The sequence below is a fragment of the Oncorhynchus keta genome, chromosome 29 (genome assembly GCF_023373465.1).
Source record: "Oncorhynchus keta strain PuntledgeMale-10-30-2019 chromosome 29, Oket_V2, whole genome shotgun sequence".
In the NCBI taxonomy this organism is placed as follows: domain Eukaryota; kingdom Metazoa; phylum Chordata; class Actinopteri; order Salmoniformes; family Salmonidae; genus Oncorhynchus; species Oncorhynchus keta.
The window spans coordinates 12284029-12308042 of record NC_068449.1 but is presented as its reverse complement, the minus strand read 5'-3'; the positions used below and the strand labels follow the sequence as shown (position 1 = coordinate 12308042).

General features: G+C 49.2%; 1 protein-coding gene across 3 annotated transcripts in view; it reads right to left on the bottom strand.

Moving 5' to 3' along the window:
• Positions 1-24014, bottom strand: part of LOC118362137 (kinesin-like protein KIF13B) — a 75636-nt gene that overhangs the window by 10319 nt on the left and 41303 nt on the right. For all 3 annotated transcript variants that reach the window (XM_052485904.1, XM_052485902.1, XM_052485903.1), the window contains exons 10-36: positions 23736-23848; positions 23452-23563; positions 22442-22654; positions 20080-20190; positions 19737-19871; positions 19511-19641; positions 17582-17668; positions 17168-17361; positions 16649-16928; positions 16364-16526; positions 16038-16184; positions 14680-14829; positions 12579-12704; positions 12208-12381; positions 11736-11908; positions 9883-10015; positions 6508-6657; positions 5929-5958; positions 5569-5668; positions 5259-5385; positions 5089-5144; positions 4841-4965; positions 4268-4543; positions 3826-3978; positions 854-931; positions 672-725; positions 436-544 (exon numbers count right to left, since the gene is read on the bottom strand). In XM_052485904.1, the coding sequence (XP_052341864.1) occupies positions 436-544; positions 672-725; positions 854-931; positions 3826-3978; positions 4268-4543; positions 4841-4965; positions 5089-5144; positions 5259-5385; positions 5569-5668; positions 5929-5958; positions 6508-6657; positions 9883-10015; positions 11736-11908; positions 12208-12381; positions 12579-12704; positions 14680-14829; positions 16038-16184; positions 16364-16526; positions 16649-16928; positions 17168-17361; positions 17582-17668; positions 19511-19641; positions 19737-19871; positions 20080-20190; positions 22442-22654; positions 23452-23563; positions 23736-23848 (3700 nt within the window). The remainder of the gene's footprint in view (positions 1-435; positions 545-671; positions 726-853; positions 932-3825; positions 3979-4267; positions 4544-4840; positions 4966-5088; positions 5145-5258; positions 5386-5568; positions 5669-5928; positions 5959-6507; positions 6658-9882; positions 10016-11735; positions 11909-12207; positions 12382-12578; positions 12705-14679; positions 14830-16037; positions 16185-16363; positions 16527-16648; positions 16929-17167; positions 17362-17581; positions 17669-19510; positions 19642-19736; positions 19872-20079; positions 20191-22441; positions 22655-23451; positions 23564-23735; positions 23849-24014) is intronic.

Genomic DNA, 24014 nt, shown 5'->3' with positions numbered 1-24014 from the left:
AAGACAAAGAATTTATTAAAATTACTGAAAATAATCAAATAAAGATGATTTTAGCATGTGATAACATATTATAACCTCTGGATTATAATCATAAAAGACTGCCAATTAATCTGAATGATTAACTGTCATTGGTCACACATTCATTACAATGACATCATTACTGAGAATGTGAAATCAAAGAAAGAAAAAACAGACAATATGACTACTGTATGTAACACACTTAAAACACGAGACAACACTAGTAGACAGGACAGACAGAACCACACCAAAGGTCTACTGCACAGAAAAAATAGATGACAGGAGGAGAGAGAGGGGAGACTGAGGTAGAGTCAGCCAGTCAGCAAGGCCAGGTTAGTAGAGCAGTCGAGGGGTAGAAAGGTAGAGAGGACAATGGGGCAGAGGGAGGGGCGAGGAGATGGGGAGTCAGGTTCTTACCTTGCTCTGGGTCCTGGCTCTGGTTCTGTGGGGGAGTAGTAGGGGGAGAGGAGGAGGGGCGAGGCTGGGGCGAGGTCATGAAGATGTCCTGCTGGCTCTCCCAGCGAGTCTGGAGCAGAGAAGACAGAACAGCAGAGGGGGGTTAAAGATGTGAGCATTGATCTGTGTACTTTGGCACGTGGGGTTGTTCAGTTTGAGTATTAACAGTGGCATAGCTTCAACAGGGTTGTACACACCTTGTTGTCGTCCAGATTGCAGTCAGAGGACAAGTCCTGTCTGCTGCCAGAGAGCTGAAGACGAAAAGGAGAGAGAAAGAGAGAGGGAGGAAAAGGACTAATGTCATGACTTCAGTGGCTTAAAACTATTCAATAAATCAATAGCACCCAGTAATACCCCCAACAGAAGATGTGCCATTTACCCTGTGGACACTGGGGGAGCTGAGACTGCGTCTGTTACCCTTCCCTTTCCCTGCCAGGTGCTCCTTCACCGCCACTTCCTGCGCACACACACACGAAATAAGCAACAGTACCATTAATAAAAATGTGTGCTAAGCATGTGAACAGCGTTTGCTGGTGACCCAAAAGGTTTCACGTTTTGTTTGTTGCCCTACTATTACACATCTTTTTCCAATAACCAACTCATCATCAGCCTTGTTGCCCTAGTATTACACATCTTTTTCCAATAACCAACTCATCATCAGCCTTGTTGCCCTAGTATTACACATCTTTTTCCATTAACCAACTCATCATCAGCCTTGTTGCCCTAGTATTACACATCTTTTTCCAATAACCAACTCATCATCAGCCTTGTTGCCCTAGTATTACACATCTTTTTCCATTAACCAACTCATCATCAGCCTTGTTGCCCTAGTATTACACATCTTTTTCCAATAACCAACTCATCATCAGCCTTGTTGCCCTACTATTACACATCTTTTTCCAATAACCAACTCATCATCAGCCTTGTTGCCCTAGTATTACACATCTTTTTCCAATAACCAACTCATCATCAGCCTTGTTGCCCTAGTATTACACATCTTTTCCAATAACCAACTCATCATCAGCCTTGTTCCCCTAGTATTACACATCTTTTTCCAATAACCAACTCATCATCAGCCTTGTTGCCCTAGTATTACACATCTTTTTCCAATAACCAACTCATCATCAGCCTTGTTGCCCTAGTATTACACATCTTTTTCCAATAACCAACTCATCATCAGCCTTGTTGCCCTAGTATTAGACAGCTTTTTCCATTAACCAACTCATCATCAGCCTTGTTGCCCTAGTATTACAAATCTTTTTCCATTAACCAACTCATCATCAGCCTTGTTGCCCTAGTATTACACATCTTTTTCCATTAACCAACTCATCATCAGCCTTGTTGCCCTAGTATTACACATCTTTTCCATTAACCAACTCATCATCAGCCTTGTTGCCCTAGTATTACACATCTTTTCCAATAACCAACTCATCATCAGCCTTGTTGCCCTAGTATTACACATCTTTTTCCAATAACCAACTCATCATCAGCCTTGTTGCCCTAGTATTACACATCTTTTTCCAATAACCAACTCATCATCAGCCTTGTTGCCCTAGTATTACACATCTTTTTCCAATAACCAACTCATCATCAGCCTTGTTGCCCTAGTATTACACATCTTTTTCCATTAACCAACTCATCATCAGCCTTGTTGCCCTAGTATTACACATCTTTTTCCAATAACCAACTCATCATCAGCCTTGTTGCCCTACTATTACACATCTTTTTCCATTAACCAACTCATCATAAGCCTTGTTGCCCTAGTATTACACATCTTTTTCCAATAACCAACTCATCATCAGCCTTGTTGCCCTAGTATTACACATCTTTTTCCAATAACCAACTCATCATCAGCCTTGTTGCCCTACTATTACACATCTTTTTCCATTAACCAACTCATCATCAGCCTTGTTGCCCTAGTATTACACATCTTTTTCCAATAACCAACTCATCATCAGCCTTGTTGCCCTAGTATTACACATCTTTTTCCAATAACCAACTCATCATCAGCCTTGTTGCCCTAGTATTACACATCTTTTTCCAATAACCAACTCATCATCAGCCTTGTTGCCCTACTATTACACATCTTTTTCCATTAACCAACTCATCATCAGCCTTGTTGCCCTAGTATTACAAATCTTTTTCCATTAACCAACTCATCATAAGCCTTGTTGCCCTAGTATTACACATCTTTTTCCAATAACCAACTCATCATCAGCCTTGTTGCCCTAGTATTACACATCTTTTTCCATTAACCAACTCATCATCAGCCTTGTTGCCCTAGTATTACACATCTTTTTCCAATAACCAACTCATCATCAGCCTTGTTGCCCTAGTATTACACATCTTTTTCCAATAACCAACTCATCATCAGCCTTGTTGCCCTAGTATTACACATCTTTTTCCAATAACCAACTCATCATCAGCCTTGTTGCCCTAGTATTACACATCTTTTTCCAATAACCAACTCATCATCAGCCTTGTTGCCCTAGTATTAGACAGCTTTTTCCAATAACCAACTCATCATCAGCCTTGTTGCCCTAGTATTAGACAGCTTTTTCCAATAACCAACTCATCATCAGCCTTGTTGCCCTACTATTACACATCTTTTTCCATTAACCAACTCATCATCAGCCTTGTTGCCCTAGTATTAGACAGCTTTTTCCAATAACCAACTCATCATCAGCCTTGTTGCCCTAGTATTAGACAGCTTTTTCCAATAACCAACTCATCATCAGCCTTGTTGCCCTAGTATTACACATCTTTTTCCAATAACCAACTCATCATCAGCCTTGTTGCCCTAGTATTACACATATTTTTCCAATAACCAACTCATCATCAGCCTTGTTGCCCTAGTATTACACATCTTTTTCCAATAACCAACTCATCATCAGCCTTGTTGCCCTAGTATTACACATCTTTTTCCAATAACCAACTCATCATCAGCCTTGTTGCCCTAGTATTTATTACACATCTTTTTCCAATAACCAACTCATCATCAGCCTTGTTGCCCTAGTATTACACATCTTTTTCCAATAACCAACTCATCATCAGCCTTGTTGCCCTAGTATTTATTACACATCTTTTTCCAATAACCAACTCATCATCAGCCTTGTTGCCCTAGTATTTATTACACATCTTTTTCCAATAACCAACTCATCATCAGCCTTGTTGCCCTAGTATTACACATCTTTTTCCAATAACCAACTCATCATCAGCCTTTGATTACTTTAATCAGCTGTGTAGTATTGGGACAAAAAACTAAATGCGCACACCTTGGCCCGAGTTTGGGAAACACAGCTGTAGATAGCTATAGATAGCTGTCCTAGTGTGAGGGTGTATAGTGGTGACCTGTCGTAGTCGGTCCAGAGTGAGGATGTTCTCCACAGCCAGGACACTGCGGAGGTATTTCTCTATGGCCGCCTCGTTGTCGGCCGACTTGGGGTTCTCAGTGCTGGCGGCTAGACGAGCCAACATCTCCCTGTCCTCTGAACCCTGGGCATCCTGAGAGAGAGAGGTAGTAGAGCTGACAAAAAGACAGACTATCTCAAATGATAAAACATCTCTTCCCCTTCATATGCACTGGTTGGAAAACACTACTTGACAGATAAAAACAATATGGTGGTGTCATTAGGTTGGCATTTCACCTTCCTCATATCAGTGCAACGAAGGAGAGGACGTGAGGAGAGGACAGACAGACAGTCGAGAGCTACAGCCGTTGTAGTAAATCTACCAAAAATAACCAAAGTAATTGATGATAAATTAAGTCATTTCCCTCCTGTCACACCCTCACCCCGGGGATGTTGGAGACCACCTCGAAGGTGACCCCACAGCCGGGGATGGTGGAGCGCGTGGACATCCTCTTGAAGAGGTTCTGAGCGAAGCCCTGTCTGCCGGGGTTCAGGTTGACACAGATCCGTTTCCTCAGCACCAACTGCATGTCTGCCGGATGGCTGAGCTGCACCACACAGCGCACCGTCAGATAAACCCTCTGCTCCGGGCACGCTCCACCGCGGCTCAGCTGGGGACACTGGTGCACTGTGGAGTCCCACGATGCCTCAGCTTTTACCTAGTGGAAGGGGTGGGGATACATGGTTGTGTTCATTAAGGACACAAAATTCCAGTAACTTTCCCAAGTTTTCCAGAAATCCTAGATTACCTTGCTGATTCCAGTAATGTTCCAATTTCTGGAAAATCTAGAAATATTGGGAAAGTTATCGGAATTTTGCAACCCTATTAGGGACTATATGGTGAAATAAAGGGGGGGATTAGGTGGACTTGCCCAATTAGAAACACTGGTTTTGGTTTTCTATTGCAAAGTGTTTTGCTAGGCCGTGCCCTGATGAAAAGGACCCCTGGAGCTCACCTCTTCATCATAATGCTTGACGATCTGCAGGTCGAAGAATTCTTCCTCGTCCTCCCCGCTCAGAGTGGCGTCCCAACCCCCAGCCTCCGGGACCTCCAAAGCATCCTGGGAACTGAAGTCATCCGCTGGAGAGGAGAGAGAGAAGCAAGAGAAAAACACGAGTTAAGTGTGAAAGTGAGGAGTTGAATAATTGACTTGTCACCAAACCAGTCAGAGATACTATAACAAGAAGGAGAAGGAGAACTTACCACTGAGGTCCAGGAAAAGAACAGGGGTATGGGCCTCCATTCCAGGTAGGGGGACCCTAAAGACACAAAAAAATGTACACAATTGTCAGATTCAATTCCTGAACAATATTAACATTTATGATTTAAAAAAATGCTCATTATACATTTAAGTTTAGACCCAACTCTCTCACCACTCTGCAGGAGCTCCAGGGATGCCGCTCCCAGCTGAAGGCACCATGACAGCGTTCCTCTCCTCGGTCAGAGTCAGGCGCCATTCCAACAGCTGGGCCTCCCTCTCCACGTCATCCTCTGTCTTCTCTGTAGAGGGAGCACAACAACTTCAGAGTCTATCTCCCTCAATTCCACCTATACACTGTGTGTGTGTCTGTGTGTGTGTGTGTGTGTGTGTGTGTGTGTGTGTGTGTGTGTGAGTGTGTGTGTGTGTGTGTGTGTGTGTGTGGTGTGTGGTGTGTGTGGTGTGTGTGGTGTGTGGTGTGTTACCTGGCTTGCTGACCAGGGTCTGAAGGTGTTGGTCCAGGTACTCCTGTCTCTTGGTGAGAGCTGTCAGCCACTGACGACGCAGACGCTCCAGATCACGCTCCTATTGGACAGAACGCACACACCAATGACCAATCAGAGCGAGAACAACAGGATCAATCAACCGGAGCGAGTGCAGGAGGAAAACCGGTCAAAACAATCACACAAAAAACAAGACAGACATGACCAATCCATCACAGATCCACAGAAACAGGCACATGCACTGTAGCATCCTCTTCAGTGGAGTCGTCTGATTTGATCAGATACAGTGGGGATATATGAAAGAGATATTTCAGTCGAGACAAGACAGTGAAAAGTGTTTACCTGATAGCTGTCCATCTCATCCCCCTCCATCTGTGAGACAAACAAAATACACAATTGTATTAGTCCAGAACAGACATATCGTAAATGGCATTCACAGCTATTGCCATCTTCCTGCATAGTAATGCACAGTAATAGTAATGCACAGAGCATTCGGGAAGTATTCAGACCCCTTCCTTTTTTCCACAACGTTACGTTACAGCTTTATTCAAAAATGGATTAAATGACATTTTCCCTCATCAATCTACAACCTGACAGGATCTGCAGAGAAGAATGGGAGAAACTCCCCAAATACAGGTGTCAATGCTGTAATCGCTGCCAACGGTGCTTCAACAAAGTACTGAGGAAAGGGTCTGAATACTTATGTAAATGTGATATTTCATTTTTAAAACATTTGTTAAAATAAAAACCTACTTTTGTGTTGTCATTATGGAGTATTGTGTGTAGATTGGTTAAATTGTTTTTTCCCCTTCATCCATTTTAGAATAAGGCTGTAACGTAACAAAATGTGGAAAAGGTCCAGGGGTCTGAATACTTTCTGAATGCACTGTATCTGCATAGGTATGTGTCTGTGTGTGTTACCTGTACGGGTTCGTTGTTGGCCTTGGCCTGCCGTGTCTGTCTGATCTCCACACAGCCCACAGACACGGCCAGCAGCACCTCCGCTATCAGCGGCATCGTCCCACTGTCCTGCACAGACTTCACCTCCACCTGCAGACGTCTGGACTGGCCCTGAGGGGGAGGGAGGGGGTGAAGGAGAGGGAACAACAGATCAGACATATCTTTGGGACTGGCCCTGAGGGGGAGGGAGGGGGTGAAGGAGAGGGAACAACAGATCAGACATATCTTTGGGACTGGCCCTGAGGGGGAGGGAGGGGGTGAAGGAGAGGGAACAACAGATCAGACATATCTTTGGGACTGGCCCTGAGGGGGAGGGAGGGGGTGAAGGAGAGGGAACAACAGATTAGACATGTCTTTGGGACTGGCCCTGAGGGGGAGGGAGGGGGTGAAGGAGAGGGAACAACAGATTAGACATGTCTTTGGGACTGGCCCTGAGGGGGAGGGAGGGGGTGAAGGAGAGGGAACAACAGATCAGACATATCTTTGGGACTGGCCCTGAGGGGGAGGGAGGGGGTGAAGGAGAGGGAACAACAGATTAGACATGTCTTTGGGACTGGCCCTGAGGGGGAGGGAGGGGGTGAAGGAGAGGGAACAACAGATTAGACATGTCTTTGGGACTGGCCCTGAGGGGGGAGGGAGGGGGTGAGGGAGAGGGAACAACAGATCAGACATATCTTTGGGACTGGCCCTGAGGGGGAGGGAGGGGGTGAAGGAGAGGGAACAACAGATTAGACATGTCTTTGGGACTGGCCCTGAGGGGGAGGGAGAGGGAACAACAGATTAGACATGTCTTTGGGACTGGGCCTGAGGGGGAGGGAACAACAGATTAGACATGTCTTTGGGACTGGCCCTGAGGGAGAGGGAACAACAGATTAGATATGTCTTTGGGACTGGCCCTGAGGGGGAGGGAACAACAGATTAGACATGTCTTTGGGACTGGCCCTGACTGGGGGGAGGGAACAACAGATCAGACATGTCTTTGGGACTGGGCCTGAGGGGAGGGAACAACAGATCAGACATGTCTTTGGGACTGGGCCTGAGGGGGAGGGAGAGGGAACAACAGATTAGACATGTCTTTGGGACTGGCCCTGAGGGGGAGGGAGAGGGAACAACAGATTAGACATGTCTTTGGGACTGGGCCTGAGGGAGAGGGAACAACAGATCAGACATGTCTTTGGGACTGGGCCTGAGGGGGAGGGAGAGGGAACAACAGATCAGACATGTCTTTGGGACTGGGCCTGAGGGAGAGGGAACAACAGATCAGACATGTCTTTGGGACTGGGCCTGAGGGGGAGGGAACAACAGATCAGACATGTCTTTGGGACTGGCCCTGAGGGAGAGGGAACAACAGATCAGACATGTCTTTGGGACTGGCCCTGAGGGGGAGGGAACAACAGATCAGACATGTCTTTGGGACTGGCCCTGAGGGGGAGGGAACAACAGATCAGACATGTCTTTGGGACTGGCCCTGAGGGGGAGGGAACAACAGATCAGACATGTCTTTGGGACTGGCCCTGAGGGAGAGGGAACAACAGATTAGACATGTCTTTGGGACTGGGCCTGAGGGGGAGGGAGAGGGAACAACAGATCAGACATGTCTTTGGGACTGGCCCTGAAGGAGAGGGAACAACAGATCAGACATGTCTTTGGGACTGGCCCTGAGGGGGAGGGAGAGGGAACAACAGATCAGACATGTCTTTGGGACTGGGCCTGAGGGGGAGGGAGAGGGAACAACAGATCAGACATGTCTTTGGGACTGGCCCTGAGGGAGAGGGAACAACAGATCAGACATGTCTTTGGGACTGGCCCTGAGGGGGAGGGAACAACAGATCAGACATGTCTTTGGGACTGGCCCTGAGGGAGAGGGAACAACAGATCAGACATGTCTTTGGGACTGGGCCTGAGGGGGAGGGAGAGGGAACAACAGATTAGACATGTCTTTGGGACTGGGCCTGAGGGAGAGGGAACAACAGATCAGACATGTCTTTGGGACTGGGCCTGAGGGGGAGGGAGAGGGAACAACAGATCAGACATGTCTTTGGGACTGGGCCTGAGGGGGAGGGAACAACAGATCAGACATGTCTTTGGGACTGGGCCTGAGGGAGAGGGAACAACAGATCAGACATGTCTTTGGGACTGGCCCTGAGGGAGAGGGAACAACAGATCAGACATGTCTTTGGGACTGGCCCTGAGGGGGAGGGAACAACAGATCAGACATGTCTTTGGGACTGGCCCTGAGGGGAGGGAACAACAGATCAGACATGTCTTTGGGACTGGCCCTGAGGGAGAGGGAACAACAGATCAGACATGTCTTTGGGACTGGGCCTGAGGGGGAGGGAGAGGGAACAACAGATCAGACATGTCTTTGGGACTGGCCCTGAGGGGGAGGGAGAGGGAACAACAGATCAGACATGTCTTTGGGACTGGGCCTGAGGGGGAGGGAGAGGGAACAACAGATTAGACATGTCTTTGGGACTGGCCCTGAGGGGGAGGGAGAGGGAACAACAGATCAGACATGTCTTTGGGACTGGCCCTGAGGGAGAGGGAACAACAGATCAGACATGTCTTTGGGACTGGCCCTGAGGGAGAGGGAACAACAGATCAGACATGTCTTTGGGACTGGGCCTGAGGGGGAGGGAGAGGGAACAACAGATCAGACATGTCTTTGGGACTGGCCCTGAGGGAGAGGGAACAACAGATCAGACATGTCTTTGGGACTGGCCCTGAGGGAGAGGGAACAACAGATCAGACATGTCTTTGGGACTGGCCCTGAGGGGGAGGGAACAACAGATCAGACATGTCTTTGGGACTGGCCCTGAGGGGGAGGGAACAACAGATCAGACATGTCTTTGGGACTGGCCCTGAGGGAGAGGGAACAACAGATCAGACATGTCTTTGGGACTGGGCCTGAGGGGGAGGGAACAACAGATTAGACATGTCTTTGGGACTGGCCCTGAGGGAGAGGGAACAACAGATCAGACATGTCTTTGGGACTGGGCCTGAGGGAGAGGGAACAACAGATCAGACATGTCTTTGGGACTGGGCCTGAGGGGGAGGGAACAACAGATTAGACATGTCTTTGGGACTGGCCCTGAGGGACACGTGTAATCAACACAACATAGAACATTAGTGGTGGAAACAGCTAGTCCTTCCTCTTACTGATTCAACCACTTGACGGTCTTTCTTCTCATTGATTCTAATGTGTGTATTGTTGTGTTCCTGATGTAAATATGTATTGGATTGTCCTTTTCATTCTGAGGTAAAGGACAATTTGGAATTCCTGATTAAAACAAGAAAAACAACATTTGGGGATAGCCACACACACACAACACCTACCTGTCGCAGTTGGAATATACCTCCTGTGCGTACGTCTTTGGCAGGTATGACCTCCACAGGCATGAAGTCTCCGTTCTCGTTGATCTCCAAAACCTGGATCCACATCTCCAGACGACGTGTTACCTCACTCCACCTGTAGGAGGAGACAGACAGAACACCAATATGGAATTTAGAAGTTTTCTTTCATGTGGAACTGGAACCTTTGGCATGTGTCAGTGTCAACTTTTGCTGTGTGACTGTGTGTGCGCCTGTCCCGTAGCGCGCGCCCGAGCCTGTCCCGTAGCGCGCGCCCGAGCCTGTCCCGTAGCGCGCGCCCGAGCCTGTCCCGTAGCGCGCGAGCCTGTCCCGTAGTGCGCGCGCGCCCGAGCCCGAGCCTGTCCCGTAGTGCGCGCGCGCCCGAGCCCGAGCCTGTCCCGTAGCGCGCGCGCGCGCCCGAGCCTGTCCCGTAGCGCGCGCGCGCCCGAGCCTGTCCCGTAGCGCGCGCGCGCGCGCCCGAGCCTGTCCCGTAGTGCGCGCGCGCCCGAGCCTGTCCCGCCTAGCGCGCGCGCGCCCGAGCCTGTCCCGTAGCGCGCGCGCGCCCGAGCCTGTCCCGTAGCGCGCGCGCGCGCGCCCGAGCCTGTCCCGTAGCGCGCCCGAGCGCGCGCGCGCGCCCGAGCCTGTCCCGTAGCGCGCGCGCGCGCGCCCGAGCCTGTCCCGTAGCGCGCGCGCGCCCGAGCCTGTCCCGAGCGCGCGCCCCCTGTCCCGCGCGCGCGCGCCCGAGCCTGTGTAGCGCGCGCCCGAGCCTGTCCCGTAGCGCGCGCGCGCCCGAGCCTGTCCCGTCCGCGCCCGAGCCTGTCCCGCGCGCGCGCCCGAGCCTGTCCCGTAGCGCGCGCGCGCCCGAGCCTGTCCCGTAGCGCGCGCGCGCCCGAGCCTGTCCCGCGCCCGAGCCGCGCGCGCGCGCCCGAGCCTGTCCCGTAGCGCGCGCCCGAGCCTGCCGCGCGCGCGCCCGAGCCTGTCCCGCGCCCGAGCCGCGCGCGCGCCCGAGCCTGTCCCGTAGCGCGCGCGCCCGAGCCTGTCCCGCGCGCCCGAGCGCGCGCGCGCCCGAGCCTGTCCCGTAGCGCGCGCGCGCCGCCCGAGCCTGTCCCGTAGCGCGCGCGTCCCGAGCCTGTCCCGTAGCGCCTGCGCGCGCCCGAGCCTGTCCCGTAGCGCGCGCGCGCGCCCGAGCCTGTCCCGTAGCGCGCGCCCGAGCCTGTCCCGTAGCGCGCGCGCCCGAGCCTGTCCCGTGCGCGCGCCCGAGCGCGCGCGCGCCCGAGCCTGTCCCCGTGCGCGCGCCCGAGCGTCCCGCGCGCGCCCGAGCCTGTCCCGTAGCGCGCGCGCGCGCCCGAGCCTGTCCCGTAGCGCGCGCGCCCGAGCCTGTCCCGTAGCGCGCGCGCGCGCCCGAGCCTGTCCCGCGCGCGCGCGCGCGCGCCCGAGCCTGTCCCGTAGTGCGCGCGCGCGCCCGAGCCTGTCCCGTAGCGCGCGCGCGCCCGAGCCTGTCCCGTAGCGCGCGCGCGCGCCCGAGCCTGTCCCGCAGGGCGCGCGCGCGCCCGAGCCTGTCCCGCCTGCGCGCGCGCGCCCGAGCCTGTCCCGTAGTGCGTGCGCGCGCGTCCCGCCCGAGCCTGTCCCGTAGTGCGCGCGCGCGCCCGAGCCTGTCCCGTAGTGCGCGCGCGCCCGAGCCTGTCCCGTAGTGCGCGCGCGCCCGAGCCTGTCCCGTAGTGTGCGCGCGCCCGTACCTGTCCCGTAGTGTGTGAGTACCTGTCCCGTAGTGCGTGTACCTGTCCCGTATTCCGTTTACCTGTCCCGTAGTGCGTTTACCTGTCCCGTAGTGCGTTTACCTGTCCCGTAGTGTGCGTGTCTTGGCTTGTATAATGCTGAGGTCCCAGAAGGCAGGGTTCCTGCCGGAGTCCGCCTGTCCGGCGGCGGCCTGTCTGTGTCCGTACACCTCCATGGCCACTGCCCCCTCTGTCAGATACTCTATAAACTCCTCTGTTACTGACACACCCATCTCCTACAGGGGGAGAGACGGAGAGAGAAACAGAATTAGAAAGGGCAGAAAGAATAGCATAGAAAACCAAAAGAGGTGAATTAGCAGAAAACAGAGCATAAACACAGTTAAACTAGACTGAACACTGTGCTCACCACTGGTTAAACCAGGCTACCGGATTCATCCTGGGCTATTAGAGCTGCAACATGACTGAGATGTGCATTTATTTTATATCCTGCTGGATTTTTTAACATTGTTGCTTTTACAATACAAGTACCTTTACCATGCAAGTAATGCATTTAAAATTTCATTGGATGTCTGACCTTGCAGCTGTCAAAGACCACCATGCAGTGAGGGTCCTTGCTGCTTGGGGACGAGGCAGAGGGGTCCACCTCTGGGGCCACGATTACAGGCTCCGCCTGGTCCCAGAACGAGTATTGGCAGAAGACAAAGTTGGAAAGGTACTGGGGGAGCCCTGTTGCCTGAAGAATCTTGATCTGGAGAGAGAAAGAGAGAGGGGGAGAGAAAGGGAGGAGGAGAGAGAGGACGATAGGGAAGGAGAGAGAGGATATGATTAAATATGATTTGACAGAGAACGGGCAAACTATATTGCTTGGCATTCCAGAATAACTATACAAAACAAATTACTTTCCTGTGTATGTGTGTATTCTATGAGTGTTCAAAACGGACTCACCATGCAGACCAGTTTCCTGTCCTGCACCTCTCCGTCGGGGCTGGTCTCATTGTCCTCTCCGCCAGCCATGCTGTCCTCAAACCCCCCCGCCACTCTCACCACCTCCACGTGTAACCTCCCAACCACCTACAAGACAACCAACACCATAACACCATTTATTCTGTGCTGCATCATCACTTTGCGACAATGTGAGCTTTTCATTTCAGCACATCACCAAGACACCTCGTTCCTTCAAACAATCGACTCAGGGCAGTCGTCAATCTAGATGACGATTTGTTTTATCAGGTGTGTTAGTGCTGGGTTGGAACACAAATGGGATATTAGCGATGGGCGGTATACCGTATTTTACTATATACCTGTTTTGATGCACGGACCAGTTGGGGTTTTTACTTTACCTTCTATAACGGTATTTGAATGTTTGGTTTGTTAAATGTGATAGTTTACTCCGCTACTTGAGTCTTCCCTCTCTGCTCTCTCCATGCCGCTTTCCACACAGACCTAGTCCCACCCCGTCACTCAAGCGCATGTTGTTGCTTGACCACGAGACACTTGTATTCAGTCTGCATGTTCAATGCAGCACATGCAACACTGTTGATGACAACGATGTTGATGACAACGATGTTGTTTCCACTTTGATTGTAATATAAATCCACATGCGTTCTATAATACAATATTAGTTTGTGTTTCTTACATCTGCAAACAGCTAGTTTGTATTTTCTGAGCAAGTTGAGCTAAATCATGTTAGCCACAAATGCTAATCAATAGTAAACTGGCTTGCTAACTAGCTATTAAAAGTACTGAGTCAGAGCAAACGTAGCTCGCTAATACAGCCTGATACCAGTACTGAGTCAGAGCAAACGTAGCTCGCTAATACAGCCTGATACCAGTACTGAGTCAGAGCAAACGTAGCTCGCTAATACAGCCTGATACCAGTACTGAGTCAGAGCAAACGTAGCTCGCTAATACAGCCTGATACCAGTACTGAGTCAGAGCAAACATAGCTCGCTAATACAGCCTGATACCAGTACTGAGTCAGAGCAAACGTAGCTCGCTAATACAGCCTGATACCAGTACTGAGTCAGAGCAAACGTAGCTCGCTAATACAGCCTGATACCAGTACTGAGTCAGAGCAAACGTAGCTCGCTAATACAGCCTGATACCAGTACTGAGTCAGAGCAAACGTAGCTCGCTAATACAGCCTGATACCAGTACTGAGTCAGAGCAAACGTAGCTCGCTAATACAGCCTGATACCAGTACTGAGTCAGAGCAAACGTAGCTCGCTAATACAAGCCTGATACCAGTACTGAGTCAGAGCAAACGTAGCTCGCTAATACAAGCCTGATACCAGTACTGAGTCAGAGCAAACGTAGCTCGCTAATAAAGCCTGATACCAGTACTGGTGGAGGCTTAATTCACCATGTTGTTTGTGCAACAGCATCTTCTAAATCAAAGAGGAATAGGCTAATGAATATGTTGGCTATATGAATAAAGATTTAATGTAGCCAAAGATTATAGGGTTCCCTAGGAAATACTGAACATCACTTTGGTTTCTACCCTGTCACAATAACTCAGCAATGGCATTTTCAAACACCGTATTCAAAGTTCCCACTATTATTTATATTCTAACTATATAATTATTATAAACATTCTATTTCCATGATTCCAAAAGTTCACCCAAGTGTTGATTTTAGGTTATTTTAGGTTGAAGTTGAATTTGAACCGTATAAAATAATCAGATTGAAGAAAGACCCATTGAAATCATTTAGAATACATGTCTTGCCACCCTAGGATCACTCACTACTCATTAAGTAAATGTAGAACTTTTATTAATCAAAAACATAAAATACTGTCAAAAATTTGAAAAACACCATGTATGATATGATATTTTGGCCATATGACCCAGCCCTATTGGATATCACTGGTTGAGAAACAGGGTTGTATTCATTTGGCGACTAACAGAATAAAACAGACAAACAGGGAGGAACTACCAATAGGAAATGCTTCTTTTTTTAATTATTCAGTTTCAAAAAAGGTCTGCTTCGCTGTGTCTCTAATGAATACGACTTTGGTGCTATGTGATACTGAAGGCCGTCTCTTTACCTCCCCCTTCTGGTTGATGATGGGTACTGCGTATTGCAGCTTGACGTCATAGAACAGACAGGACAGGAAGACATTGGCTACGCCGATTAGGCTGTGGTTCTCCTGCTCATCAAAGAACGGGTCGGCACGCTTAAAGTAGGAACGCATCACCTGGAGAGGAGGGAGAGAGAGAGAGTGTAGAGAAGATAAATGTGATGAGATCCTAAATGGCTTAAAGTAGGAACGCATCACCTGGAGAGGAGGGAGAGAGAGAGTGTAGAGAAGATAAATGTGATGAGATCCTAAATGGCTTAAAGTAGGAACGCATCACCTGGAGAGGAGGGAGAGAGAGAGTGTAGAGAAGATAAATGTGATGAGATCCTAAATGGCTTAAAGTAGGAACGCATCACCTGGAGAGGAGGGAGAGAGAGAGTGTAGAGAAGATAAATGTGATGAGATCCTAAATGGCTTAAAGTAGGAATGCATCACCTGGAGAGGAGGGAGAGAGAGAGTGTAGAGAAGATAAATGTGATGAGATCCTAAATGGCTTAAAGTAGGAACGCATCACCTGGAGAGGAGGGAGAGAGAGAGTGTAGAGAAGATAAATGTGATGAGATCCTAAATGGCTTAAAGTAGGAACGCATCACCTGGAGAGGAGGGAGAGAGAGTGTAGAGAAGATAAATGTGATGAGATCCTAAATGGCTTAAAGTAGGAACGCATCACCTGGAGAGGAGGAGAGAGAGTGTAGAGAAGATAAATGTGATGAGATCCTAAATGGCTTAAAGTAGGAACGCATCACCTGGAGAGGAGGGAGAGAGAGAGTGTAGAGAAGATAAATGTGATGAGATCCTAAATGGCTTAAAGTAGGAACGCATCACCTGGAGAGGAGGGAGAGCGAGAGTGTAGAGAAGATAAATGTGATGAGGTCCTAAATGGCTTAAAGTAGGAACGCATCACCTGGAGAGGAGGGAGAGAGAGAGTGTAGAGAAGATAAATGTGATGAGGTCCTAAATGGAGCCCTTACAGTAAGTGTTAACACGGTTGCTGTGGGTTTCCATTCATTTTCAAATTGGGCGTTTCGAGCAAATACTCTGCGATAAAGCCAATCAATTAACCAATCAAAGCTCACTATAGGCTTCCAGAAACGAGTCGATTGGCTGTTGATACTTAGCATGCTTGCTAGCAGCATCTTACATGGCGTTTGTGTACATCTGAATGGATTCGACTCTCAAAAACAATGATTTGTCACACAGGGTTCATCTTCGTTGTAGTCCAAGTTCACAGCACCACACATACACTCCAACAACGACACTGGCTGGACAGGTTACCATACACACCCATTCACCCACGCCATGCACAACCACCCTCACACACTCACTGGGTTGTCATCGTCATACTCCTTCCATTCCTGGTACAGTTCTCTCATGTCCACCAGTCTGTTCTCCATCTTCTCCAGAGCCCAGATCTGCTTCCCTTTCCCCTTACGCCTCACCTGCACCGCAGGCTCACTGAGCACTGCATCACGCTACGAGGAAGGAGAGACAGTAGTGGTAAGGGTGTGTGTGTCTTCATGTGAGAAAGAGAGAGAAAGAGAGAGACACAGAGACACAGAGAGAGAGAGAGAGAGAGAGAGAGAGAAATAGAGAAGCGACACTCCACCAGGTGTGTGTGTGTGTGTGTGAGCATGCTAATACTCGTGTGTACCTTGCGGTTGGCATTGAGGTTAGCAGCAGGTATCTGCAAGGTGACTCTGTACTCGGTGCGTTTGTCCAGCTCCTCTGCTATGAAGCCTGCTTCCTGCACCAGCAGGTTAGCTCTCACTATCTGCTCCCTCAGCTTACGCAGGCTCCGGGTCAACACTGCCTCTCTGAGGGGGGAGTCATCGTCAACATCTCATTCAAAGTGTACACACACACACACCATCCACCCCCAGCCACACATACAGCCCATCTCCCCAACCCTGTGTTCCACACCCTCCCTCCCTCTCACCTCTCCTCGCTCCACTGCTTCAGCCTGCTCTGTGCGCTGGGTGAGTTGGACATGCTGAGTCTCTCCAGGCTGCGGTAGTGGGGCTGTCCCGGCCTGTCAGCCTGGCCCTGTGATTGGCTGGGTGCCATGCCTGTCTGTCCTACAGATGGTCTGTCCGGGTGCAGCCGTCGTCTCAGTTGTTGCAGCTCCTGTTCGTACATCAGCCTTTGTCTCTCCAGCGCTGAGCGCTTCTCCTCCTCGTGCTGCCTCTCTAGGGACTGGAGCACTGCCTGCATGGGGTCTGAAGGTGACGGACAGGAACGAAAGCCAATCAAGGACAGGGGATCCGGATAAGCAATCAATCGTGATTCATATGCGGTGTGATGGACAGAAGTTGCAGTCAATCAGTGATTCTCCCTTCCTCCTTTCCCTCTCCTTAATACACATCCCTCCCGTCGTTGTTTGTAAGGACCTGTGTGTGTGTGTGTGTGTGTGTGTGTGTGTGTGTGTGTGTGTGTGTGTGTGTGTGTGTGCGCTCACCGTTGTTGCCCAGGGCCTTCATCATGACCTCTGTCTGGGCGAACTCGTAGGAGAAGGAGACCTCGGAGGAAACCTCACTGTTGGTGTCTCCGTCACCCTCCAGCTGTTCACTACTGCTACTGTTCTTCATCAGGCCCCCCTCACCCTCCTCTTCCTCACCACCACCCCGCGACCGCCACTTAGGCAGGTTGATCCTGTGGGGACGAGAGGAGGAAAGGGGAGAGAGAAGGAAGGGGGAGAGAAAGGGAGAGACGGGAGGGGAGGGAGAGAGAGCGATCCAGGGGTTTCAGTAATACGGTGAATATCTAGTATAACAGATGAATTGTTTTCAAACAAGGACAAGTAGCTGAGGGAGACATTGTGATTGGCAATATGGTCAGAATTGTCACAAGACACACACGTGTGCACACACACCTGAAGAAGTGGTTGTTTCCCCACAGGATGCGGTCTCCATGGTGGAGCTGCTGAGGGCTGGTGCAAGGAGAGCCATTCACACACGTTCTGTAACGTAACCACATCGTAAAAACACACGTTCTGTAACGTAACCACATCGTAAAAACACACGTTCTGTAACGTAACCACATCGTAAAAACACACGTTCTGTAACGTAACCACATCATAAAAACACACGTTCTGTACCGTAACCACATCATAAAAACACACGTTCTGTAACGTAACCACATCATAAAAACACACGTTCTGTACCGTAACCACATCATAAAAACACACGTTCTGTAACGTAACCACATCATAAAAACACACGTTCTGTAACGTAACCCACATAAAAACACACGTTCTGTAACGTAACCACATCATAAAAACACACGTTCTGTAACGTAACCACATCATAAAAACACACGTTCTGTAACGTAACCACATCATAAAAACACACGTTCTGTAACGTAACCACATCGTAAAAACACACGTTCTGTAACGTAACCACATCGTAAAAACACACGTTCTGTAACGTAACCACATCATAAAAACACACGTTCTGTAACGTAACCACATCATAAAAACACACGTTCTGTAACGTAACCACATCATAAAAACACACGTTCTGTAACGTAACCACATAAAAACACACGTTCTGTAACGTAACCACATCATAAAAACACACGTTCTGTAACGTAACCACATCATAAAAACACACGTTCTGTAACGTAACCACAACATAAAAACACACGTTCTGTAACGTAACCACATCATAAAAACACACGTTCTGTAACGTAACCACAACATAAAAACACACGTTCTGTAACGTAACCACAACATAAAAACACACGTTCTGTAACGTAACCACAACATAAAAACACACGTTCTGTAACGTAACCACATCATAAAAACACACGTTCTGTAACGTAACCACATCATTAAAAACACACGTTCTGTAACGTAACCACATCATAAAAACACACGTTCTGTAACGTAACCACATCATAAAAACACACGTTCTGTAACGTAACCACATCATAAAAACACACGTTCTGTAACGTAACCACATCATAAAAACACACGTTCTGTAACGTAACCACATCATAAAAACACACGTTCTGTAACGTAACCACATCATTAAAAACACACGTTCTGTAACGTAACCACATCATTAAAAACACACGTTCTGTAACGTAACCACATCGTAAAAACACACGTTCTGTAACGTAACCACATCATAAAAACACACGTTCTGTAACGTAACCACATCATAAAAACACACGTTCTGTAACGTAACCACATCATAAAAACACACGTTCTGTAACGTAACCACATCATAAAAACACACGTTCTGTAACGTAACCACATCATTAAAACACACGTTCTGTAACGTAAACACATCATAAAAACACACGTTCTGTAACATCAATAAATGAAACCACAAGAAGATAGCTCATTCAAGCAGGCAGTGGCTGGTGGGAGAAGCTATAGGGCTCACTGTAATGGCATAAAAACAGGTGTTCGATGTGTATGATTCCGTTCCAGCCATTACAATCAGCGTGTCCTCCTATAGCTCCCCCCACCAGCCTCCTCTGCAAGCAGGCCATGTAATCCCTAAGGGCCTAAAGGCAACATGACGTCATCCTTATCTGGAAGCAGGGAAGTCATGAGGTGAGGAGTCACAGTGAGCTGACCAGGATCATCATTCTGATGTGGCGTGTTGAGATGACATTGATGACTAAGCTGGTGTACCATGACTCCTTGTGGGGTGCGAGGTGCCAGCAGGCAAAATATAACATTTTTTACAACCTTGATTTCAACCTGTTGGTTGTAGAGACGTTATTTTATCTAGTTTTGCCCCACTGGGAATTGTGATGATGGAGACAGAGAGGAGTGTTCTATCCGTACCTTGAGTTTTTGTGAGGAGTGAGGACCACCCGTTGGTCAGCTGTGATGTCTATGATGCAGTGTGCAGCCTGAATACCCATCCCACACAGCTGAATGTCCTGGGAGTCTGCTGAACCAACCTTAGTGTGCTCCTAGAGTAGACAACAACACATGATAACACATAATGTTATAATGGTGTGTGTGTGTGTGTAAGCATACGTGAATGCACCACTGTGTGCGCGTGTACCTTCAGGTAGTAGACTAGCAGTTCGTTGAGAGCGGGGTCAGCGTTGAGGTTGACTAGAAAACATTTGTCTTCTCCCACTCTGATGCCAGACGACTGGAGAGAGATGCCCAGGGACTCCAACTGTTTCTGCCGCTCCTACAGGACACACAACACAGGAACTATTGATCCAGCCTCCAGCCTACAGTTCATCAGGGCACACTTTTCAAAACGTTGTGCAACAAAAAATTAAATAAAGCATTTCTTATTGGACAATTTCAGAAAGTCCCTGTTTCAGACCGTTGACTTCTGTTTCGTGCCTAATGAACACAACCCAGGACAGAATGTACAAAGGTGTGTTGTGTACCTGTGCGATCTCTTCCGTCTTGCGTAGTTTCTCCTCCCAGGTGACGGTCATCTCCTGGATGAGTTTTTCAGACTCCTCCAGCCTCTCCTTCAGCTCTGGGGCCTTCATAGACTGGATAGCAGACAAGAAAACACTCTTTCCATCTCTACAAGCAGCCAATATGTCACTGATGTTCTGGTTAAAAAGGCTTCATACAACCTAATTACAACCAACAGGTACCTGCTACAATGGGGTGCCACAGGGTTCAATTCTCGGGCCGACTCTTTTCTCTGTATATATCAATGATGTTGCTCTTGCTGCGGGCGATTCCCTGATCCACCTCTACGCAGACGACACCATTCTATATAGTTTCGGCCCGTCATTGGACACTGTGCTATCAAACCTCCAAACGAGCTTCAATGCCATACAGCACTCCTTCCGTGGCCTCCAACTGCTCTTAAAGGAGTAAAACCAAATGCATGCTTTTCAACCGATCGCTGCCTGCACCCGCATGCCCGACTAGCATCACCACCCTGGATGGTTCCAACCTTGAATATGTGGACATCTATAAGTACCTAGGTGTCTGGCTAGACTGCAAACTCTCCTTCCAGACTCATCAAACATCTCCAATCAAAAATCAAATCCAGAGTGGCTTTCTATTCCGCAACAAAGCCTCCTTCACTCACGCTGCCAAGCTTACCTAGTAAAACTGACTATCCTACCGATCCTCGACTTCGGCGATGTCATCTACAAAATGGCTTCCAACACTCTACTCAGCAAACTGGATGCAGTCTATCACAGTGCCATCCGTTTTGTCACTAAAGCACCTTACACCACCCACCACTGCGACTTGTATGCTCTAGTCGGCTGGCCCTCACTACATATTGATCGCCAGACCCACTGGCTCCAGGTCATCTACAAGTCCATGCTAGGTAAAGCTCCGCCTTATCTCAGTTCACTGGTGCGATGGCAACACCCATAAATAGCACGCGCTCCAGCAGATGTATCTCACTGATCATCCCTAAAGCCAACAGGACCTCATTTGGCCGGTGTCGTTCCAGTACTCTGCTGCCTGTGACTGGAACGTAGTTGCTCGCTGAAGTTGGAGACTTTTATCTCCCTGGATGAGTTTTCAAACATCAGCTATCCGAGCAGCTAACCTCGCTGCAGCTGTACATAGTCTATAGGTAAACAAGCTCACCCTCTTTTCACCTACCTCATTCCCATACTGTTTTTATTTATTTACTTTTCTGCTCTTTTGCACACCAATATCTCTACCTGTACATGCCCATCTGATCATTTATCACTCCAGTGTTAATCTGCAAAATTGTATTAAGCCTACCTCCTCATGCCTTTTGCACACATTGTATATAGACTGCCCATTTTTTTTTTTTTTTTCTACTGTGTTATTGACTTGCTAATTGTTTTCCATGTGTAACTCTGTGTTGTCTGTTCACACTGCTATGCTTTATCTTGGCCAGGACGCAGTTGCAAATGAGAACTTGTTCTCAACTAGCCTACCTGGTTAAATAAAGGTGAAATAAATAAATAAAAAACAATCAGATGAAGACATTGTTTCTGGATGCAAAAACAAAAGCAATAAAACATCCTTTTCGACCACAACGCATCCTTAACGTGACCAGTTTTGCCAGCTGGTACAGACAGGCGCTATCCACAATCCATCCTTACCCTGGACTGTCAGTTGATCTCCCTCTTCCCCCTCTTCTCCCCCCCCCCCTACCTCTGCCAGCTGGTCCCGTAGTATCTCCACCTCCTTCCTTTTCTCCCCCTACCTCTGCCTGTGTCAGCTGGTCCCGTAGTATCTCCACCTCCTTCCTTTTCTCCCCCCCTACCTCTGCCTGTGTCAGCTGGTCCCGTAGTTTCTCCCCCTCCTTCCTTTTCTCTCCCCCCCCTACCTCTGCCTGTGCCAGCTGGTCCCGTAGTTTCTCCCCCTCCTTCCTTTTCTCCCCCTACCTCTGCCTGTGTCAGCTGGTCCCCTAGTTTCTCCCCCTCCTTCCTTTCCTCCCCCCTACCTCTGCCTGTGTCAGCTGGTCCCGTAGTTTCTCCACCTCCTTCCTTTTCTCCCCCCCTACCTCTGCCTGTGTCAGCTGGTCCCGTAGTATCTCCCCCTCCTTCCTTTTCTCCCCCCACCTCTGCCTGTGTCAGCTGGTCCCGTAGTATCTCCCCCTCCTTCCTTTTCTCCCCCCACATCTGCCTGTGTCAGCTGGTCCCGTAGTTTCTCCCCCTCCTTCCTTTTCTCCCCCACATCTGCCTGTGTCAGCTGGTCCCGTAGTTTCTCCCCCTCCTTCCTTTTCTCCCCCCACCTCTGCCTGTGTCAGCTGGTCCCGTAGTTTCTCACCCTCCTTCCTTTTCTCCCCCCTACCTCTGCCTGTGTCAGCTGGTCCCGTAGTTTCTCCACCTCCTCTCGGAGCTCCCTGATGATACGTGCGTTGGGGTCCTCGTTGACGACAGCGTGGTTGACGATGCTCTTGGCCCGGTCGGCGTAGCGCAGCGTGGACAGCGTCTCGTCGTAGTTGTCTGCTGCCGGGCTCACCGTGGCCACCATGGCCGTGCGGCTGTTGCCACCCAGGCTGTCCTGGAGACGAGATAGAGAGAGAGGCGAGACGAGGGAGAGAGAGAGAAGAGAGGCGAGGCGAGACGAGACGAGGGAGAGAGAGGCGAGACGAGGTAGAGAGACGAGGGAGAGAGAGAAAGAGACGAGGGAGAGAGAGAAAGAGACGAGGGAGAGAGAGAGAGAAAGAGACGAGGGAGAGAGAGAGATAAAGAGACGAGAGAGAGAGAGAGAGATAAAGAGAGAGAGAGAGAGAGAGAGAGAGGCAAGACGAGAGAGAGAGAGAGAGAGGCAAGACGAGAGAGAGAGAGAGAGAGAGAGAGAGAGACGAGGGAGAGAGAGAGAGAGAGAGACGAGAGAGAGAGAGAGAGCAAGAGAGGGAGAGAGAGAGAGAGAGAGAGAGGCAAGACGGGAGAGAGAGAGAGAGAGAGAGAGAGAGAGAGAGAGAGAGGCAAGACGAGAGAGAGAGAGAGAGAGGCAAGACGAGAGGCAAGACGAGAGAGAGAGAGAGAGAGGCAAGACGAGAGAGAGAGAGAGAGAGAGAGAGAGGCAAGACGAGAGAGAGGCAAGAGAGAGAGAGAGAGAGAGAGAGGAGAGAGAGAGAGAGAGAGAGAGAGAGAGAGGAGTGTTAGTGAGAGAGGGGGAATGAAAGAGGAAGATATAAGGTCGTCAGAACCAAATCTTCAAAAGATTGTAGGGTCAGAAGCGTTCAAATCTCTGAAGGAAACAGGAAGATCAGCCTCCATCCCTCTCATGTTGAGCAGAGCGAGAGAGAGAGGGAGGACCAGAGCAGGGAAAAATACAAAATATGTGTCTCTTACCTTTAGCAGCCATGTTAGCACAGAGTCTCTGTAAGGGACAAATTTGGTCTTGTTTTTCCCACATCCCTGTTCTGCCAGAGCAGATATGACCAGGCCTAGAGTAGTCAGAGACCTGCAGAGACACACAACAACCCACTATCATAACAGGTAGCATATTTGCTAAGTGAAACGTGTTCATCTTTGTTTAAAAGGGGAACTAGAACACTTGGTGCTGTGTGTGTGTGTGTTGTGGACTCATTGAGGATATATGAATGGGTGCGTTATCAAAGTGCTTGGTAACATACTTGTTGATGTTGCTGCCCTCCTTCATCCTCTCTCCAGTAGCTCCAGTCTTAGCTGCTCTCTCACTGCCAGCCAGGTCTACCAGACTCAGCTTACTCACCTTCTCACCGCTCGTCTACAGAGAGAGAGAGGCGAGAGAGAGATACGAGGAAGGGGAAAGTGGATAGAAAGTCATCTTGGTAGATTTTATTTTTGATAACATCCTTCATTTTAAACTGTTAAAATGACTCCAATCCTGCACACTGCATAAACCTCTGGAATGCAAACAAATGCAACTGTTT